The sequence below is a fragment of the Puma concolor genome, chromosome B2 (assembly GCF_028749965.1).
Source record: "Puma concolor isolate L17-30 chromosome B2, mPumCon1.1.hap2, whole genome shotgun sequence".
Taxonomy (NCBI): Eukaryota; Metazoa; Chordata; class Mammalia; order Carnivora; family Felidae; genus Puma; species Puma concolor.
In genome coordinates, this window is record NC_141671.1 from 81,920,620 (window position 1) to 81,936,684 (window position 16,065).

The window sequence follows — 16,065 nt, forward strand, 5'->3', positions numbered from 1 at the left end:
GACCACTACGGTAGTTTTCCCTGTTTGTTTTCTTCCCAACATTTACCTTGTTAACCTTTAGTGTAGATAAGGTAATTGGTTTAGCACAAAAGCATCATATTTTCTTTTTTGGTCAAAATCAAATGAAGATGGGGTGGGAAATTAAAAGCCTGGTTCTGTCAAAATGTCCCTAATTTCCTTATTCTTTTTAAGAGAGAGAAAGACGTGCGCACGCGTGCAGCAGGGGCAGAGAGAGGAGAGAGAATCCCAAGCAGGCCCCCGCACTGTCAGCGCAGAGCCCGGTGCTGGTCTTGAACCCACGAACTTCAAGATCATGACCTGAGCTGAAACCAAGAGTCGGATGCTTAACTGACTGAGCCACCCAGGTGCCCCTAATTCCCGTATTTTTCAAACACAGGCAATGAGTATGAATGATGGGTCCCAAATGAACAAGCCAGTTGTGGCTGAGTTGGGACCAGAGACCAGTCTTCCACTCCTGTGTTCTTCCTTCTATGCTTGTATATCATCATCCTCTTTCAAAGACTAAAGGATACAATGGATAGTTTCTAACAAGAAGAGGAATTTGCATCTGGATACTTTGAGTCTTCTAAATATTCCTGTTATCACAGTGGTAGTTCTGTCAGGTCTTTTTCCATGAACTCAATGGACCAATTTCCTAAACTATGCTGAGAACTCAAAATCAAATCTCATGCAGTACCTGTTATATTTGGTTGTAATATTTTGATGACATTACTGACCCCAGCTGAGAGAGAATTTGAGTAAAAATTCCTAAGTGATGCAGCACTGGCTTCCAAATGAATCTGTATTGATTCTGTGGAGGAAGGAGAAGCAAATGTTAGTATCTAAAGTAGGGCTGTCCAGGTAAACTTTTTGTGATGATGGAAAGAAACATCCTATAGTTGCACTGTCAGAGTAGCCACTAGTCACATGTTAGTAAGCACTTGAAATGTGGCCAGTACAACTAAGGACTGGATTAAAAAAAATTTGGGGCGCCTGGGTGGCGCAGTCGGTTAAGCATCCGACTTCAACCAGGTCACGATCTCGCGGTCCGTGAGTTCGAGCCCCGCGTCGGGCTCTGGGCTGATGGCTCAGAGCCTGGAGCCTGTTTCCGATTCTGTGTCTCCCTCTCTCTCTGCCCCTCCCCCGTTCATGCTCTGTCTCTCTCTGTCCCAAAAATAAATAAACTTTGAAAAAAAAAAATTTTTTTTTTTTAATGTTTATTTATTTTTGAGAAACAAAGAGCATGAGCAGGGGAGGGGCAGAGAGAGGGAGACATAGAATCTGAAGCAAGCTCCAGGCTCTGAGCTGTCAACATAGAGCCTGACATGGGGCTCAAACCCATGAACAGAGATCATGACCTGAGCTGAAGTCAGATGCTTAACCGAATGTGCCACCCAGGCACCCCAAAGGACCGGATTTTAGATTTTATTTCATTTTAATTAACTTATATTTACATTTTAGTAGCCATCTGTGGCTAGTAGCTCTCATATAGGACAATGCAGACAAGAATTTATAAATTCTCTATACATTTGTAGACAGATCACATATACCATACAATATAGACATCTTCTGGCTAATTTCTCATGGATAGAAAGGTTCATATAAACTCAGTTACTTTAGGCAACAAGGTGTACCAACAAATTCCATGCTCTGTACTTTGCAACCCATGCAATGTTGTTACTGTTGGATTTTTCCTCTTAAAATGAAAGAAGTACAAAGAAATTAAGCATGAAAAATTAGAGCACTGGAATGAAAATAAAAGTCTCTTATGCACTTTTAGGGGAAATGAATTTACCAAAAGCAACCTTTCCCAGACAGTAATGTTGTACAGCAATAGTACAGAAGCATGTTCAAAAAATAAATAGTAACATAATATAGTACATTTTCTTTTTGGATTTGATAGGTGGAAAGATACTGAAATGAATTACATGGGAGCAAAGTTTCTCTTTTTTTTTTTTTTTTTTTTAAATTTTTTTTTCAACGTTTATTTATTTTTGGGACAGAGAGAGACAGAGCATGAACGGGGGAGGGGCAGAGAGAGAGGGAGACACAGAATCGGAAACAGGCTCCAGGCTCTGAGCCATCAGCCCAGAGCCCGACGCGGGGCTCGAACTCACGGACCGCGAGATCGTGACCTGGCTGAAGTCGGACGCCTAACCGACTGCGCCACCCAGGCGCCCCCAAAGTTTCTCTTAGGACACATCTAAGAGCAGATATGTTCCTTAAATTTTTTAACAGTTATACAAACAATAATGCCAGGTCACAAATTTCTTGCTAGGAGATCTTCCAGATATAATTTTAACAGTGTCCTCACAGAATAACACAGCTGCTGAAGCACAAAAATAGGGTACGGGTAAATATATTCACTTATTACATATACAAAGTAAGCTTTTTGACTCACCAAGCCCCTGTGGTATATTCTTGGCTAAATGATAAAGCCATTTAACTCTGAGCACCCAATCTTGATTGGTTGCTCTTTCTATAAGCAATTTAACAGCCATGGCCAGAACATCTGGTTCATCAATCCAGTAAGTAGCCACTTCGATTGAACTGAATTTCAAGCTCTCAGGGTTAGAGGACTGCATAATTTTCTCCAAGTCTGGTAAGGTAAGAGGCTGAATCCTGAAATTAATTAGAACAGCAAGGCAAAGTCAGTACTAGAATGAACTTACATCTTATATTTCAAAGAACTAGGTAAATAACTTTGCAAACAATGGATCAAAGAGGTAATGGGGAAAAGATTAGTCCCCTTCAAAGGAGGACAAGTAAAACATTATGAAGTGAATAATAAATAGGGAGGAATATTGCAATGAACAAGGAAACTATGACAGCTGGGTGATAAATGACCACACAACATTCTGGTCAGACATGTTGTGTCATGACCATTATCATTAAAAAAAAAAAAAAAAAAAAAAAAAAAAAAAAGCCAAGATGCCAAAGAGATACAACCTCAAGGCTCCACTAACCTGGCCCAGCTGCTGGTTTTCATGCTCATCCTGTTAAGGCAATATACTAAGACTTGTCCATCACTTCGGACTCTAGAGAGGTGAGAATCTTCTGTAGCAAAGATTGCTGAGGGCAGAGAATCTGGCCACAGGCCCATGGCAAGGATGGAGTTACCCCAGGTTTCATGGGCTTGTAGAGAAAAAACATGTTTCTCCAGTAAAGCCTGCACAAGCTGGTAGGAGATAAAAACACGTGGTATATAAGCAACAACATATAAGTGCTAATACCAAAAACTAGCTGAGTAATAATAGTTTTCCAGGCCCCGATAGTTGTTGTCATATTGTAACATACACATCCTTCAGTTTTCAACATTACAGGATAAATTCCACTTTTTCTAATGATAGCTAAGTTTCCAAGAAGTAAATATTGTATTTCACCTATTTAGCAGAAAATTACTTGGGATACCAGATCTCTACTAGAAAGTAACTATAGCAGTCCACTCTCAGTTCATTAAAGTTATCATCAATAGAATTTCCTCCACCTAAATAACGTAGAGTGTTATAACTGAGAAAACTATTTGCAACATTTCACAGTACCTTTTGGTTTGCTGGTGAATGCTGGGAGCGGACATATGCTTCCCAGCATACTTCAGAAAAGGCTGTGTCTAAACTCAGCCCTCGCTGTAGGCACTGCACAATGAGTAAGGCTGTCTGAATTAAAGTTGAAATAGATGATGTTGGAGAACCTATAAAGGAAAACATATTGCCATCTATGTATGAGCAACAGATTCTGCAAAATCTCCAATGAAAACAAATAAATTCAACTTCACATCAAGCTTTGTTCTACTCAAATTCACCCAGACACTTATTTTAGAAAGGCATCTAAGTGGATATTAGGGTCTCACTAGCACACAATGGACTTGTAGGAACATTTATATTCCTTCCCTAACCTGCGTCCCTCCCTCTCTTTCTGTCAGAAGCACAGTGCAGGAAAGCAACAATTACAAGTATGACAAAGCCTGATCACACATATCCTTAAACCTAAAGTTGACACACAATGAAGGTAGCAGAAAGAGCATGGTCTCATGAAGGACCAAGCACTTTAAAATCCAACAGAACTACTTTCAATTCTCACCTATCATTATTAACTGTTATGCTCTGATGAGTTATTCAACCTCTCTGAGCCCTATCTATAAAATGAAAACATGCCCTGAAGAACTAATGTGAAGAAGACTAAAAAAGCAACTGACATTGTACCTAACACATAATGGTTACTCAATAAGGAGTATCATCATTTTTCAGCATTATCTTTGTTATTATTCTTGCCTACTCCTGTGTATTTGGACATTTAAAAGAAGTAACACCTGGCTGTTTTGAACAAGTCAAAGTTCCCTCTTTATTCTACCTTCAAAAGATTCAATGACCATCCTGAAGATAAGGACAAACTTTACATTAATGTCTAAAGCAGTATTCCTCAAAGAATGGGTCTCTGAATGAATCCATCAGAATTACCTGGGAAACTTCTTTAAAATACTAATTTCTGTGCTTCACTCAGACTTGCTGAACCCACTCCCTTAGGGGGAAGTAGGATACCACCATATCTACATTTTTAAAGACTTTTCAGGTAATTTCTATTTGTATGTACACTAAATTTAAAAACCTCTAGACTAGGGGAGCCTGTGTGGCTCAGTCACTTGAGCGTCCAACTTTGGCTCACGGTTCATGAATTTGAGCCCCCCCCCCACCTCAGTCCCTCCATAGGGCTCACTGCTGTCAGTGCAGAGCCCACTTCAGATCTTCTGCTCCTCTCTCTCTACCCCTCCCGCATTCATGCTTTCTCTCTCAAAAATAAACATTAAAAAAAAAAAAAAAACCTAGACTAGCAATTAAATGGAATAACACATGAATCTTTTTTTTATTGTTTTTTTTTTAATGTTTATTTATTTTTGAGAGAGACAGAGCGAGAGCAGGGGAGGGGCAGAGAGAGGGAGACACAGAATCCAAAGCAGGCTCCAGGCTCTCAGCATAGAACCTCATGCGAGGCTTGAACTCATGAGCCATGAGATCATGGCCTGAGCCAAAGTCAGATGCCTAACTCACTGAGCCACCCAGGCACCCCAACACATGAATTTCTTTCTTTCTTTCTTTTTTAAAATTTACATTCAAGTTAGTTACCATATAGTGCAACAATGATTTCAAGAGCAGATTCCTTAATGCCCCTTACCCATTTAGGTCATCCTCCCTCCCACAACCCCTCCAGTAACCATCTGTTTGTTCTCCATATTTAAGAATCTCTTATGTTTTGTCCCCCTCCGTTTTTATATTATTTTTGCTTCCCTTCCCTTAAGTTCATCTGTTTTCTCTTAAAGTCCTCATACGAGTGAAGTCATATGATATTTGTCTTTCTTTGACAGACTAATTTCACTTAGTATAATACCCTCTAGTTCCATCCACGTTGTTGCAAATGGCAAGATTCCATTCATTTTGATTGCCGAGTAATAGTCCATTGTATATATATATATATATACCACATCTTCTTTATCCATTCATCCATCAATGAACATTTGGGCTCTTTGCATACTTTGGTTATTGTTGATAATGCTGCTATAAACATTGGGGTGCATGTGCCCCTTCGAAACAGCATATCTGTATCCCTTGGATAAATACCTGGTAGTGCAACTGCTGGGTCATAGGGTAGTTCTATTTTTAATTTTTGAGGAACCTCCATACTGTTTTCCAGAGTGACTGCACCAATTTGCATTCCCACCAGCAGTGCAAAAGAGATCCTCTTTCTCTGCATCCTCGCCAACATCTGTTGTTGCTTGAGTTGTTAAATGTTGGCCATTCTAACAAGTGTGTGGTGGTATCTCATAGTGGTTTTGATTTGTATCTCCTTGATGATGAGTGATGTTGAGCATCTTTTCAAGAGTCTGTTAGCCATCTGGATGTCTTCTTTGGAAAAGTGTCTGTTCATGTCTTTTGCCCATTTCTTCACTGGATTATTTGTTTTTTGGGTATTGAGTTTGATAAGTTCTTTATAAATTTTGGATACTAACCTCTTATCTGATATGTCATTTGCAAATATCTTCTTCCATTCCCAGTTGCCTTTGAGTTTTGCTGATTGTTTCCTTCACTGTGCAGAAGCTTTTTATTTTGATGAGTTCATTTTGATAGTTCATTTCTGCTTTTGTTTCCCTTGCCTCCAGAGACGTGTTGAGTAAGAAGTTGCTGCAGCCAAGGTCAAAGGTTTTTGCCTGCTTTCTCCTGGAGGATTTTGATGGCCTCCTGTCTTACATTGAGGTCTTTCATCCATTTTGAGTTTATTTTTGTGTGTGGTCTAAGAAAGTGGTCTAGGTTCATTTTTCTGCATGTTGCCATCCAGTTTTCCCAGCACTACTTGCTGAAGAGACTCTCTTTATTCCATTGGATATTCTTTCCTGCTTTGTCAAAGATTAGATGGCCATGCATTTGAGGGGCCATTTCTGGGTTTTCTATTCTGATCCACTGATCTGAGTGTCTGTTTTTGTGCCAGAACCATACTGTCTTGATGATTACAGCTTGGTAATACAGCTTGAAGTCCGCATATGAATTTCTATAAGAAAACTCCACAGAGGCTAGAAGTCAATCACCTTACCTACAACAGTACTCTGGATCTCCATGTGTAGAGCCAAGAGGGTGTCACACACACTGTCCCCCACCAACCCAAGGCTGTGCAGGAGAACTTTCAGATCCAGGTTATCTGGAATGTTCCCATCCCCTTCTCCTGAAATGTAGATTTCAAGTCCACGATTCCTCATCGCTCGGGATATTTCTCCATGAACAGGATCCATCGAGAGAAAAAGTCTGGTAATATAGCAATCCAAAGGAAAAAAAATTAAAATCCCAGTTGCAACCAATGATGAGGCTGCTCAACAACAAGTGGTGAAGGCAGACCGTATATGGCTCCTCTTCAGGGAGCTTATCAAGACGATCTCACTAACTCAAAGTCTGCTACTTTCATCTGTCTTCTATCTTGTAGTGCCAAAATGCATGAATACAGCAAAATCAGTGTCTCTAAACCTATTCACCTTAGAAACTAGTGTTTATCCAGTGCACCTTTAATGGTATCTGAGAACGTTAAAATTCTTACTTTCAGATATTTCCCAAATCAAATAGTGCTAATTCATCATTCTAACTCACCTACAGAGATCAAAAAAGGGAGCAGTGTGCTCTTCTGAAACAATTATCTTCATATATTCAACATCTCTGCCTAGCTATCTAACATCTCCAAAACTAAACAGTGGATTCCCTGTTGACCTTCCCTACATCAAACAAGCTCCAGGGCACCTGGGTGGTTCAGTCAGTTGAGTATCTGACATCAGCTCAGGTCATGATCTCATGGTTAAAGGGTTTGAGCCCCGTGTCAGGCTCTGTGCTGACAGCTCAGAGCCTGAAGCCTGCTTTGGATTCTATGTGTCTCTCTCTGTTCCTTCCCCACTCACAGTCTCTCTCCCTCTCTCTCTCTCTCAAAAATAAACAAACATAAAAACAAAACAAAACAATAACAAAACCCTGCTCCTTTGCCAGTCTTCCCTTTCTCAGTAAATGGCTCGCATATGTATCCAATTACTCAGGCCAAAAATTTAGGTAAAATCTTTGTTTCCTCTTTTTCTCAACCCACATGTCTGATCAGCAAATCCCAACTCATGTTACCCCAGTCTAAGCTATACTATCTCTTGCTTGAACTATTGCAAAAGGCTTAAGACCATTCCCCCTGCTTCTACCCTTTACCACCAACCCACTACAAAAACCTCAACTATTTTTTTATTTTTTTTTTAAATTAAGCTTTGTGCCCAATGTGGGGGTTGAACTCACGACCCCCTGAACCAACTGAGCCATCCAAGTGCCCCCTCTTGTTTACTGAGAGTCTGGCAAATAGCAGAGCCTCCATAAATATTTAACTGAATCAATAAATGAGTGAACATATTTATGACTGAATGTATGAATATAATATGTAACAACGTCCTACTGAATGTCCACCTCCACTATTGAGGTGGTCAGATTCTTAATCAGAAACTTAAGAGGCACAAATACCTGAAATTGGGATTTGGTGTTATGGTGGGAGTGGATCCATCTATCATTCCTCTTTCACTAATAGTGAGAACACCTCCAGGTTCCAGCAAAGCATTCAAACGATCCAGCACTGATGGGCTGCATAGAGAGACGTCAAATTAAATGGTGGCAGACTGACATCTGCACGCATTCTACTTTCCTTACACAGGCTTCCCACTGGTCCTGACCCATGTCCTCCTTCAGCATGGATCACTCCCCCACATAGAATTGTGCTCTCTCTCTCCCCATCTGCTCCCCTTTTCACTCCCCAAGGCACATTGCTCAGAGATTCATACACAGTAAATACCCAAAATACTGTTAAATAAATAAACAAAATTAAGGGAAATGGTTCCATGATGTTTAACTCTTTTCTCTTTCCCCTTCCATCTTCCCCACTTCCCAACATTATCAAATCAATTTAAAGGCAACTGGGTTTCAATTCAAAACATTCTGAAAAATGCTTCAGGTAGAGAAACCATCAGCCAACCTGGAGTGGCTTCTATTATGCTGTGTACTACGGTAGTTTTATGACGCCGTTTTCGTTATTTTAGAATCAAAGCAATACACTGATACGCATTTTCTAATGTCTGCCTTGTAAAAGATCCTCCATTTCAAAAACCTGTACTCAAGAATGACCCTAACAAAAGGAGTTTTGATGTTAAATAAAAAGGTCTACCTCAAAAATTGGAAAAGTAAACAAATTTTGTTAGCCTTCAGTTCACCCCAAAACAGTCACACAGAGCTAAAATCTTGCAGCTGATGACCAACTACCTTTGTTCACGACAGGGATAAGACTACAGAAGATGACTGAGGATACATTTGAGGTTAAGAAAACAACAGGTTCAAAACCCAGAGCTTCCAACTGGGTTTCTACTTTGATAAGCATATCCCAAATTTCAATCTGGTGTTTAAGCAGAATGTCCTTACTTGCAGAAGTTAACATTGTCCATCAAAAGCCAATCTCCAGACTTCAGAGCCCGAACCAACATGCTGTCAACCCATTCAAATGTGCCATGGCTGCGACCACTGGTGGACTGCAGAAGCTTCGCCCCAAAATTTCGGAATTCTTCCACAAGTTTGGCAAACTCTGAAATGTCACAGCCATAGCACTTAATGTCAAAGTAAGGCAATAAAAAGACAACAAAAGAAAAATGAACGAAACCCCCTAAGAGTTTATTAAAATAAAATAGGAAACTTCTGGTCCAAGTTTTTGAAGTTTCATAATAGAGTATATATAAGAAGAGGGGTTTTTTTTGTTTTTTTTTTTTTTAATTTGTTTAAACAAAACAGGTATGAAATTTAGGTCTGGTGGCAGAAAATACTTTTTAATGACTAGGTAGAGGTAACTCAAGGGTGACAGAGACGCAAATAATCTTTGTCATACTTTCTCACATGGCACAAGGAGAATAATGACTCCCATCTATTACTGCATTTGTACCAAATGAAAGGGCATTAAGTTGGCACAATGAAATCAAAGTCGTGAAGTCAAAGGTTTCTTTTAGAATGACCATATCACATGATTATAGTAACAACTGGTATTTACTTTCCTAGTGCTTTTTTTTTTTCTTTTTTTTTTAAATGTTTATTTTTGAGAGAGAGACAAAGCATGAGTGGAGGAGGGACAGGGAGCAAGGGAGACACAGAATCCGAAGCAGACTCCAGGTGCTGAGCTGTCAGCACAGAGCCTGACTCGTGAAATGCAAGATCATGACCTGGGCCAAAGTCGGATGCTTAACTGACTGAGCCACCCAGGCATCCATTGCCTAGTACTTTATTTCCCTGGAAACTGCCTTATGACCCTTGTTCATATCACAAAGTATTATGTATTGGACTCCTGCTTCTAGCCATGAGGAAATAATAAGGTTTAGACTTCAGCTCCACTGTTAACAATTTAAAAACTACACAAGATACACAAACAACTGCTTTCAGACACTGGAGAACAGACAGCAGAGCTCTGTGATACCTGGGGAAAGAAAGCCCTAAAATTGCCCTTGATTTCCACCTGGAAGGAATTTCTGGATTGCAAAGCAAGGAGAGGGAACTCCAATGTACCACAGAGGTCTCACTGATTTGAGGACAGACTGAAACTCAGGGAGGCCAAGCCAATCCAATTACGCTGAAGGGCAGAGTACTCAAGATGAAGGAGCTATTCAAAGAGCTCCAGAAATTTAGATAAGGGCCTCTGGAATCTTTGGCTAAATAAAAAAATCTGCATGTGCTTATAAATGGTGAAGCTCCACAAGGATGAGAACACTCGCAAGGAAAACCTGGGGAGCTATGAGTGGAACGATTCCCAGAGCTCACCCAAGACTGAGTATTACTCCAGTTCCCACCAGCAAAACTAAGGAGACCCCAGTGAATATACCAGCAATTCAGCAGAGATGCCGTGCAAGCTACACCTCAACAGGGAGGCTAATCTAGCCCTACAGTAAAGGTTACTCTGGAATGACCTTAAAAAGCTTGAAAAGATCAAAATGACCTTTCAAGAGAGCAATGTAGGAAGATCATGAACTCACCTCCTTCCATGGACACACTGAATTGATAGCTATCTATGGAAAATTTTCCTCCAAAAGAACTCTAAAGTCTGGCTGAGTGATGACTACACACCAGACAAATGAAAAAAAAACAAAAAAAACAAAAAAACCAAAAACCAAAAAACAAAACACTGAAGCAGGGAAGAGTGGCTAGGAAATAATCTCGCCATAAACACTACCCCCCCAGCATAGTGACCCACAACTGGAAAGGACCTGAAAACCTGCAGCTTCTCCTTACGGAGCAAAAGGTTTGAATCCTACATCAAGAATCTCAAGTTCTAAAACATGTACCTAAAAAGCAAGCCCTCAAAAACATCTATCTTCTAAAAGCAACAGAGTTTGGGGCACCTAGATAGCTCAGTCAGTTAAGCGTCCAACTCCTGATTTTGGCTCAGGTTATGATCTCGTGGTTTGTGAGTTCAGTCTGTAAGTTCAAGCCCCGTCCTGGGCTCTGCACTGACAGTGTGGACCCAACTCCCTCTCTCAAAATAAATAAACTTTAAAAAGAACACATTTCCCTAAAAATACAATGTAATACAATAAAAATAAAAATAAAAATAAAAATAAATAAAAATAAAAAGCAGCAGAGCTTGCATGCCAAGACTGTGATCCCAGAAAGGGCTCATATACTCAGACTCGTCCCAGGGCCCAGCTCAGAGGAGAAGTCAATCCCACCCAGACTTCACCTGCCTCTATTAAAGAAACAACCTCCTCACGGTTTGTGGGATCAAGCCCCACACTGGGCTATGCACTGACACTACAGAGCCTGCTTGGGATTCTCTCTCTTTGTCTCTCTGCCCCTCCTCTCTATTTCTCTCTCAAAATAAATAAACATTAAAAAGGAAGAAAGAAAGAAAGAAAGAAACAAACAAACAAACAAACAAACAAACAAACAAACAACCTGAGGGGCAGGCATCTAATATAACACATCATCCTAGAGCCTGCTGGGCGCCATCTTTGTCCCCTTCCTTTGTAGTGCTCCAGAGCACCAGCACCTCCCAGAGCTTTTTACACAAGTCTGGAGCCCTAATTTTTACAGCTACTACCCAGGGGACACCTCTTGATCCTCTGGCTCTGGAGGCCAGGAGAGCTTGAGTTCCTAATCCCATGGGACTGTAATAATCAGTGTCACCCAAAAGGAGACAGAATTGATAAATTCTACCAAACATTCCAAAGGAGTAAGTATTAATCCTTCAATCCTTTTCAAACTCTTCAAAAAAAAAAAAAAAAAAAAAAAAAAAGAGGGAACTTGCCCAAACTCCTTTTATAAACTCAGCATTACCCTGATACCAAAACCAGACAAGGATGCCACAAGAAAAGAAAATTACAGAGGCACCTGGATGGCTCAGTCAGTTGAGTGTCCGACTTTGGCTTGGGTCATGATCGTGCCCCACATCAGGCTCTGTGCTGACAGCTCAGAGCCTGGAGCCTACTTCTGATTCTGTGTCTCCCTCTCTCTCTGTCCCTCCCCTGCTCACGCTCTCTCAAAAATGAGTAAACGTTAAAAAAATTTAAAAAGAAAAGAAAATTACAGGCTAATATCACTGATAAACACAGATCCAAAAATTCTCAACACAATAACCAGCAAACTGAATTCAACAATACTGTGAAAGGAGCATATACCACGATCAACTGGGATTTATTCCAGGGATGCAAGAATGGTTTGACATCTGTAAATCAATGTGATATAACACATTAGCAAAATGAAAGATAAAAATCATATGATCATTTCAATAGAAGAAGAGAAAGCACTTGACAAAATTCAACATCCATTCATGATAAACTCTTAAAAGTGAGTATAGAGAGAAATGCTTCAACTTAATAAAAGCTCTATAAGATAAGCTCAGAGATACCATCATACTTAATAATGAAAAGCTGAAAGCTTTTCCTCTGAGATCAGGAACAAGATAAGAATGCCCACTCACGCCACGTTGTTCAACAGAATATTGGAAGTCCAGGCAGGGCAATTCAGTGAGAAAAGTAAGAGGCATCCAAATTGAAAAGGAAAAAGGAAAATTGTGCATATTACATAATACTATATACAGAAAACCCTAGGACACCACAAAAAAAAACCCTGAAAATAAACAAAATCAGTAAAGTTGCAGGACACAAAATCAATACATACACAAAAATTCATTGTGGTTCCATACACTAATAATGAACTATCAGAAAGTGAAATTGAAACAACCACATTTACAATTGCATCAAAAACAAAAACAAAAACAAACAACCTAGGAATAAATTTAAACACGGCGGTGAAAGACATGTATGTTGAAAACGGTAAGGCATTAATGAAAGAAATTGATGAAGACATAAATGAATGGAAAGATATCCCATGCTCCTGGACTGGACACATGTTATTAAAATGATCATACTACCAAAACAATATACAGATGCCATACAACCCCTATCAAAATTCCAATGGTATTTTTAACCAAAATAGAACAAACAATGCTAAAATTTGTGTGGAACCACAAAAGACCCCCCAAAAGCCAAAGCAATCTTGAAAAAGAAGAAAGCTGGAGGCATCAGACTCCCTTATTTCAAATTATATCACAAAGCTAAAGTAATTAAAACAGCATGATATGGGCATAAAGACACACAGATCAATGGAACAGAAGAGAGAGCCCAGAAATAAACCCACAAATATGTCGCCAATTAATTTATAACAAAGGAACCAAGAATACACAATAAGGAAAGGACAATCTCAATTATTGGTGCTGGGGAATCTGGACAACCACATATACAAGAATAAAACTGCACCACTGTCTTATACCATATACAAAAATTCAAAATAGATTAAGGCCTTGAATAAAAGACCTAAGCCACAAAACTCCTAGAAGAAAACATAAATGGTAAGCTCCTTAACATACGTCTTGGTGATGACTTTTTTAACATGACACCAAAAGCAAAAACAAACAAGTAGGACTACATCAAACTAAAGAGCTTTAGCACAGCAAGAAAACCCATCAACAAAATGAAAGACAATCTACTACTGAATGGGAGAAAATACCTGTAAGTCATTTATCTGATAAGGGGCTAATATCCAAAATATATAAATAACTCATACATCTCAATAGCAAAATTATATACAAACCCATTAAAAACTGGGCAGGGGATCTGAATACACATTTTTCAGACTTTTTAAAAAAAATTTTTAATGTTTATTTTTCAGAGAGGGAGAGGGAGAGAGACAGAGAGAGAACGAGCGGAGGGAGGGGCAGAGAGAGAGGGAGACACAGAATCTGAAGCAGGTTCCAGGCTCTGAGATGTCAGCACAGAGCCCAATGCACAGCTTGAACGGATGTTTAATCGACTGAGCCACCTAGGTGCCCTTTCAAAGACTTTTAGATAGTCAACAGGTACATGAAAAGATGCTCATCATCATTAATTATCAGGAAAATACAAATCAAACCCACAACAGGCTATCACCTCACTCCTGTTAGAATGGTTATTATCAATAAGAAATAACAAGTGCTCACAAGCATGTGGAGAAAAGGGAACCCTTGTGTACTACTGGTGAGAATGTAAATTTGTGCAACTACTATGGAAAACAGTACAGAAGCTCCTCAAAAAATTAAAAATGGAACTACCATATGATCCAGCAATTCCACTTCTGAGTATTTATCCTAAGAAAATGAAATCACTAACTTGAAAAGATAATGCACCACCATGTTCACTACAGGGTTGTTTGTTATAGCCAAGATATGGAAACAACCTAATTGTCTTTCCACAGATGAACGGATAAAGAAATTGTAGTGTATATACACACACAATGGAATATTATTTAGCCATAGAAAAGAATGAAATCTTGCTATCTGTGACAACATGGATGGACTTCAAAGGCATTATGCAAGTGAAATAAATCAGAGCAAGACAAATATCATACGATCTCTTTTATATGTGGGATAAAAGACCAAGCTTATAGATACAAAGAACAGACTGGAGATTGAGGGAGCTGGGGAAAGAAATGGGTGAAATGTTTGTTTTTTTAAATTTTTTTAAATGTTTTTATTTATTTTTGAGAGAGAGAGAGAGCAGGGGAGGGGCAGAGAGAGGGAGACACAGAATCTGAAGTAGGCCCCAGGCTCTTAGCTGTCAGCAAAGAATACAATGCAGGGCTCGAACTTGTGAACCGCAAGATCATGACATGAGCCAAAGTCAGACACTTAACCGACTGAGCCACCCAGGAGCCCCTCCTTTTTTTTTTTTTTTTAAGTCTAAATAGGCGAAATAAAAATATAAGATCAAAATTATCCATAAACAACTTCATTGCCCACCACAAAGTCCAAAATTCTTTTTTTTTTTTTAATGTTTATTTTGTTTTTGAGAGAGAGAGAGACAAAGAAGAGAGGGAGGGAGGGAGGGAACGAGCACAAGCAAGTACAGCAGGAGAGGAGCAGAGAGAGAGGGAGACAGAGTCCGAAGCAGGCTCTGCACACTGAGCACAGAACCTGATGCGGGGCTTGATCTCATGAACTGTGAGATCATGACTTAAGCCGAAGTCAGACGCTTAACCGAATGAGCCACCCAGGCGGCCCAGTCCAAAAGTCTTTAAAGAAATATAGTTGACCCTTGAACAACAAAGGACAAGGATGCCACCTCCTCCTACAATCAGTCAAAAATCCACATATAACTTTTGACTCCTCAAAAACGTAACTACTAATAGCTTACTGTTGACCAGAAGCCTTATGAATAACAATTAACATGTTATGTACATTGCAAATTATATGCCATATTCTTAGAATAAAGTTAAAGACATTTATACGGAAAATGCATTTACAGTACTGTACATATACTTATTGGAAAAAATCCACATGTAAGTGGACCCATGCAGCTCAAACCCATGTTATTCAATATTCAAGGAGCAACTAACAAAAATGCAGCAATAAGCACTAATTCAAAATTGACAGCATGCAATCAAAATTACTTGACACACAAAGAAAACATGACTCATAACCAGGAGAAAAAACTCAACAGAACAGCCCCAGAAGTCATAGATGATGGAATTAGCAAAGATGTTAAAACAGATATTATAAAAAAGCAGAAGCACTTAAGATAAATTGTGAACACGAGAGAACTAGAATATATTTAACAGTCATACACCTTCGTACTAATGTTAAAAGATATATTTAGAAAGAAAGAATATTTTTAACCAAAAATAAAAGAGTAGACTGTTTTAGACTCACCTTTCCTCACTCTATTAGTACCCTTAAGAAATGACTCAGTATGAAAGTGAATCCTAAATAAAAACCTGTATTTAGAACGAGCTGTGAGCATGTACTCTAAATATTTAAATTTTAGGGGTGCCTGGATGGCTCAGTTAAGCACCTAACTTTGGTTCTGTGAGTTCAAGCCCTGAGTCAGGCACTCTGCTGTCAGCACAGAGCCTGCTTCAGATCTTCTGTCCCCTTGTCTCTCTCCCCCTCCCCAGCTCACACGCACATTCTCTCTCTCTCTCAAAAATAAATATTAAATGGGTAAATATTTAATTT

General features: G+C 39.4%; 1 protein-coding gene across 2 annotated transcripts in view; it reads right to left on the reverse strand.

Annotated features, from left to right (window-relative positions):
- Positions 1-16,065, reverse strand: part of MDN1 (midasin AAA ATPase 1) — a 172,963-nt gene that overhangs the window by 62,008 nt on the left and 94,890 nt on the right. For both annotated transcript variants that reach the window (XM_086707409.1, XM_086707408.1), the window contains exons 44-50: positions 8,964-9,123; positions 8,019-8,135; positions 6,580-6,788; positions 3,543-3,691; positions 2,967-3,178; positions 2,402-2,622; positions 698-811 (exon numbers count right to left, since the gene is read on the reverse strand). In XM_086707409.1, the coding sequence (XP_086563535.1) occupies positions 698-811; positions 2,402-2,622; positions 2,967-3,178; positions 3,543-3,691; positions 6,580-6,788; positions 8,019-8,135; positions 8,964-9,123 (1,182 nt within the window). The remainder of the gene's footprint in view (positions 1-697; positions 812-2,401; positions 2,623-2,966; positions 3,179-3,542; positions 3,692-6,579; positions 6,789-8,018; positions 8,136-8,963; positions 9,124-16,065) is intronic.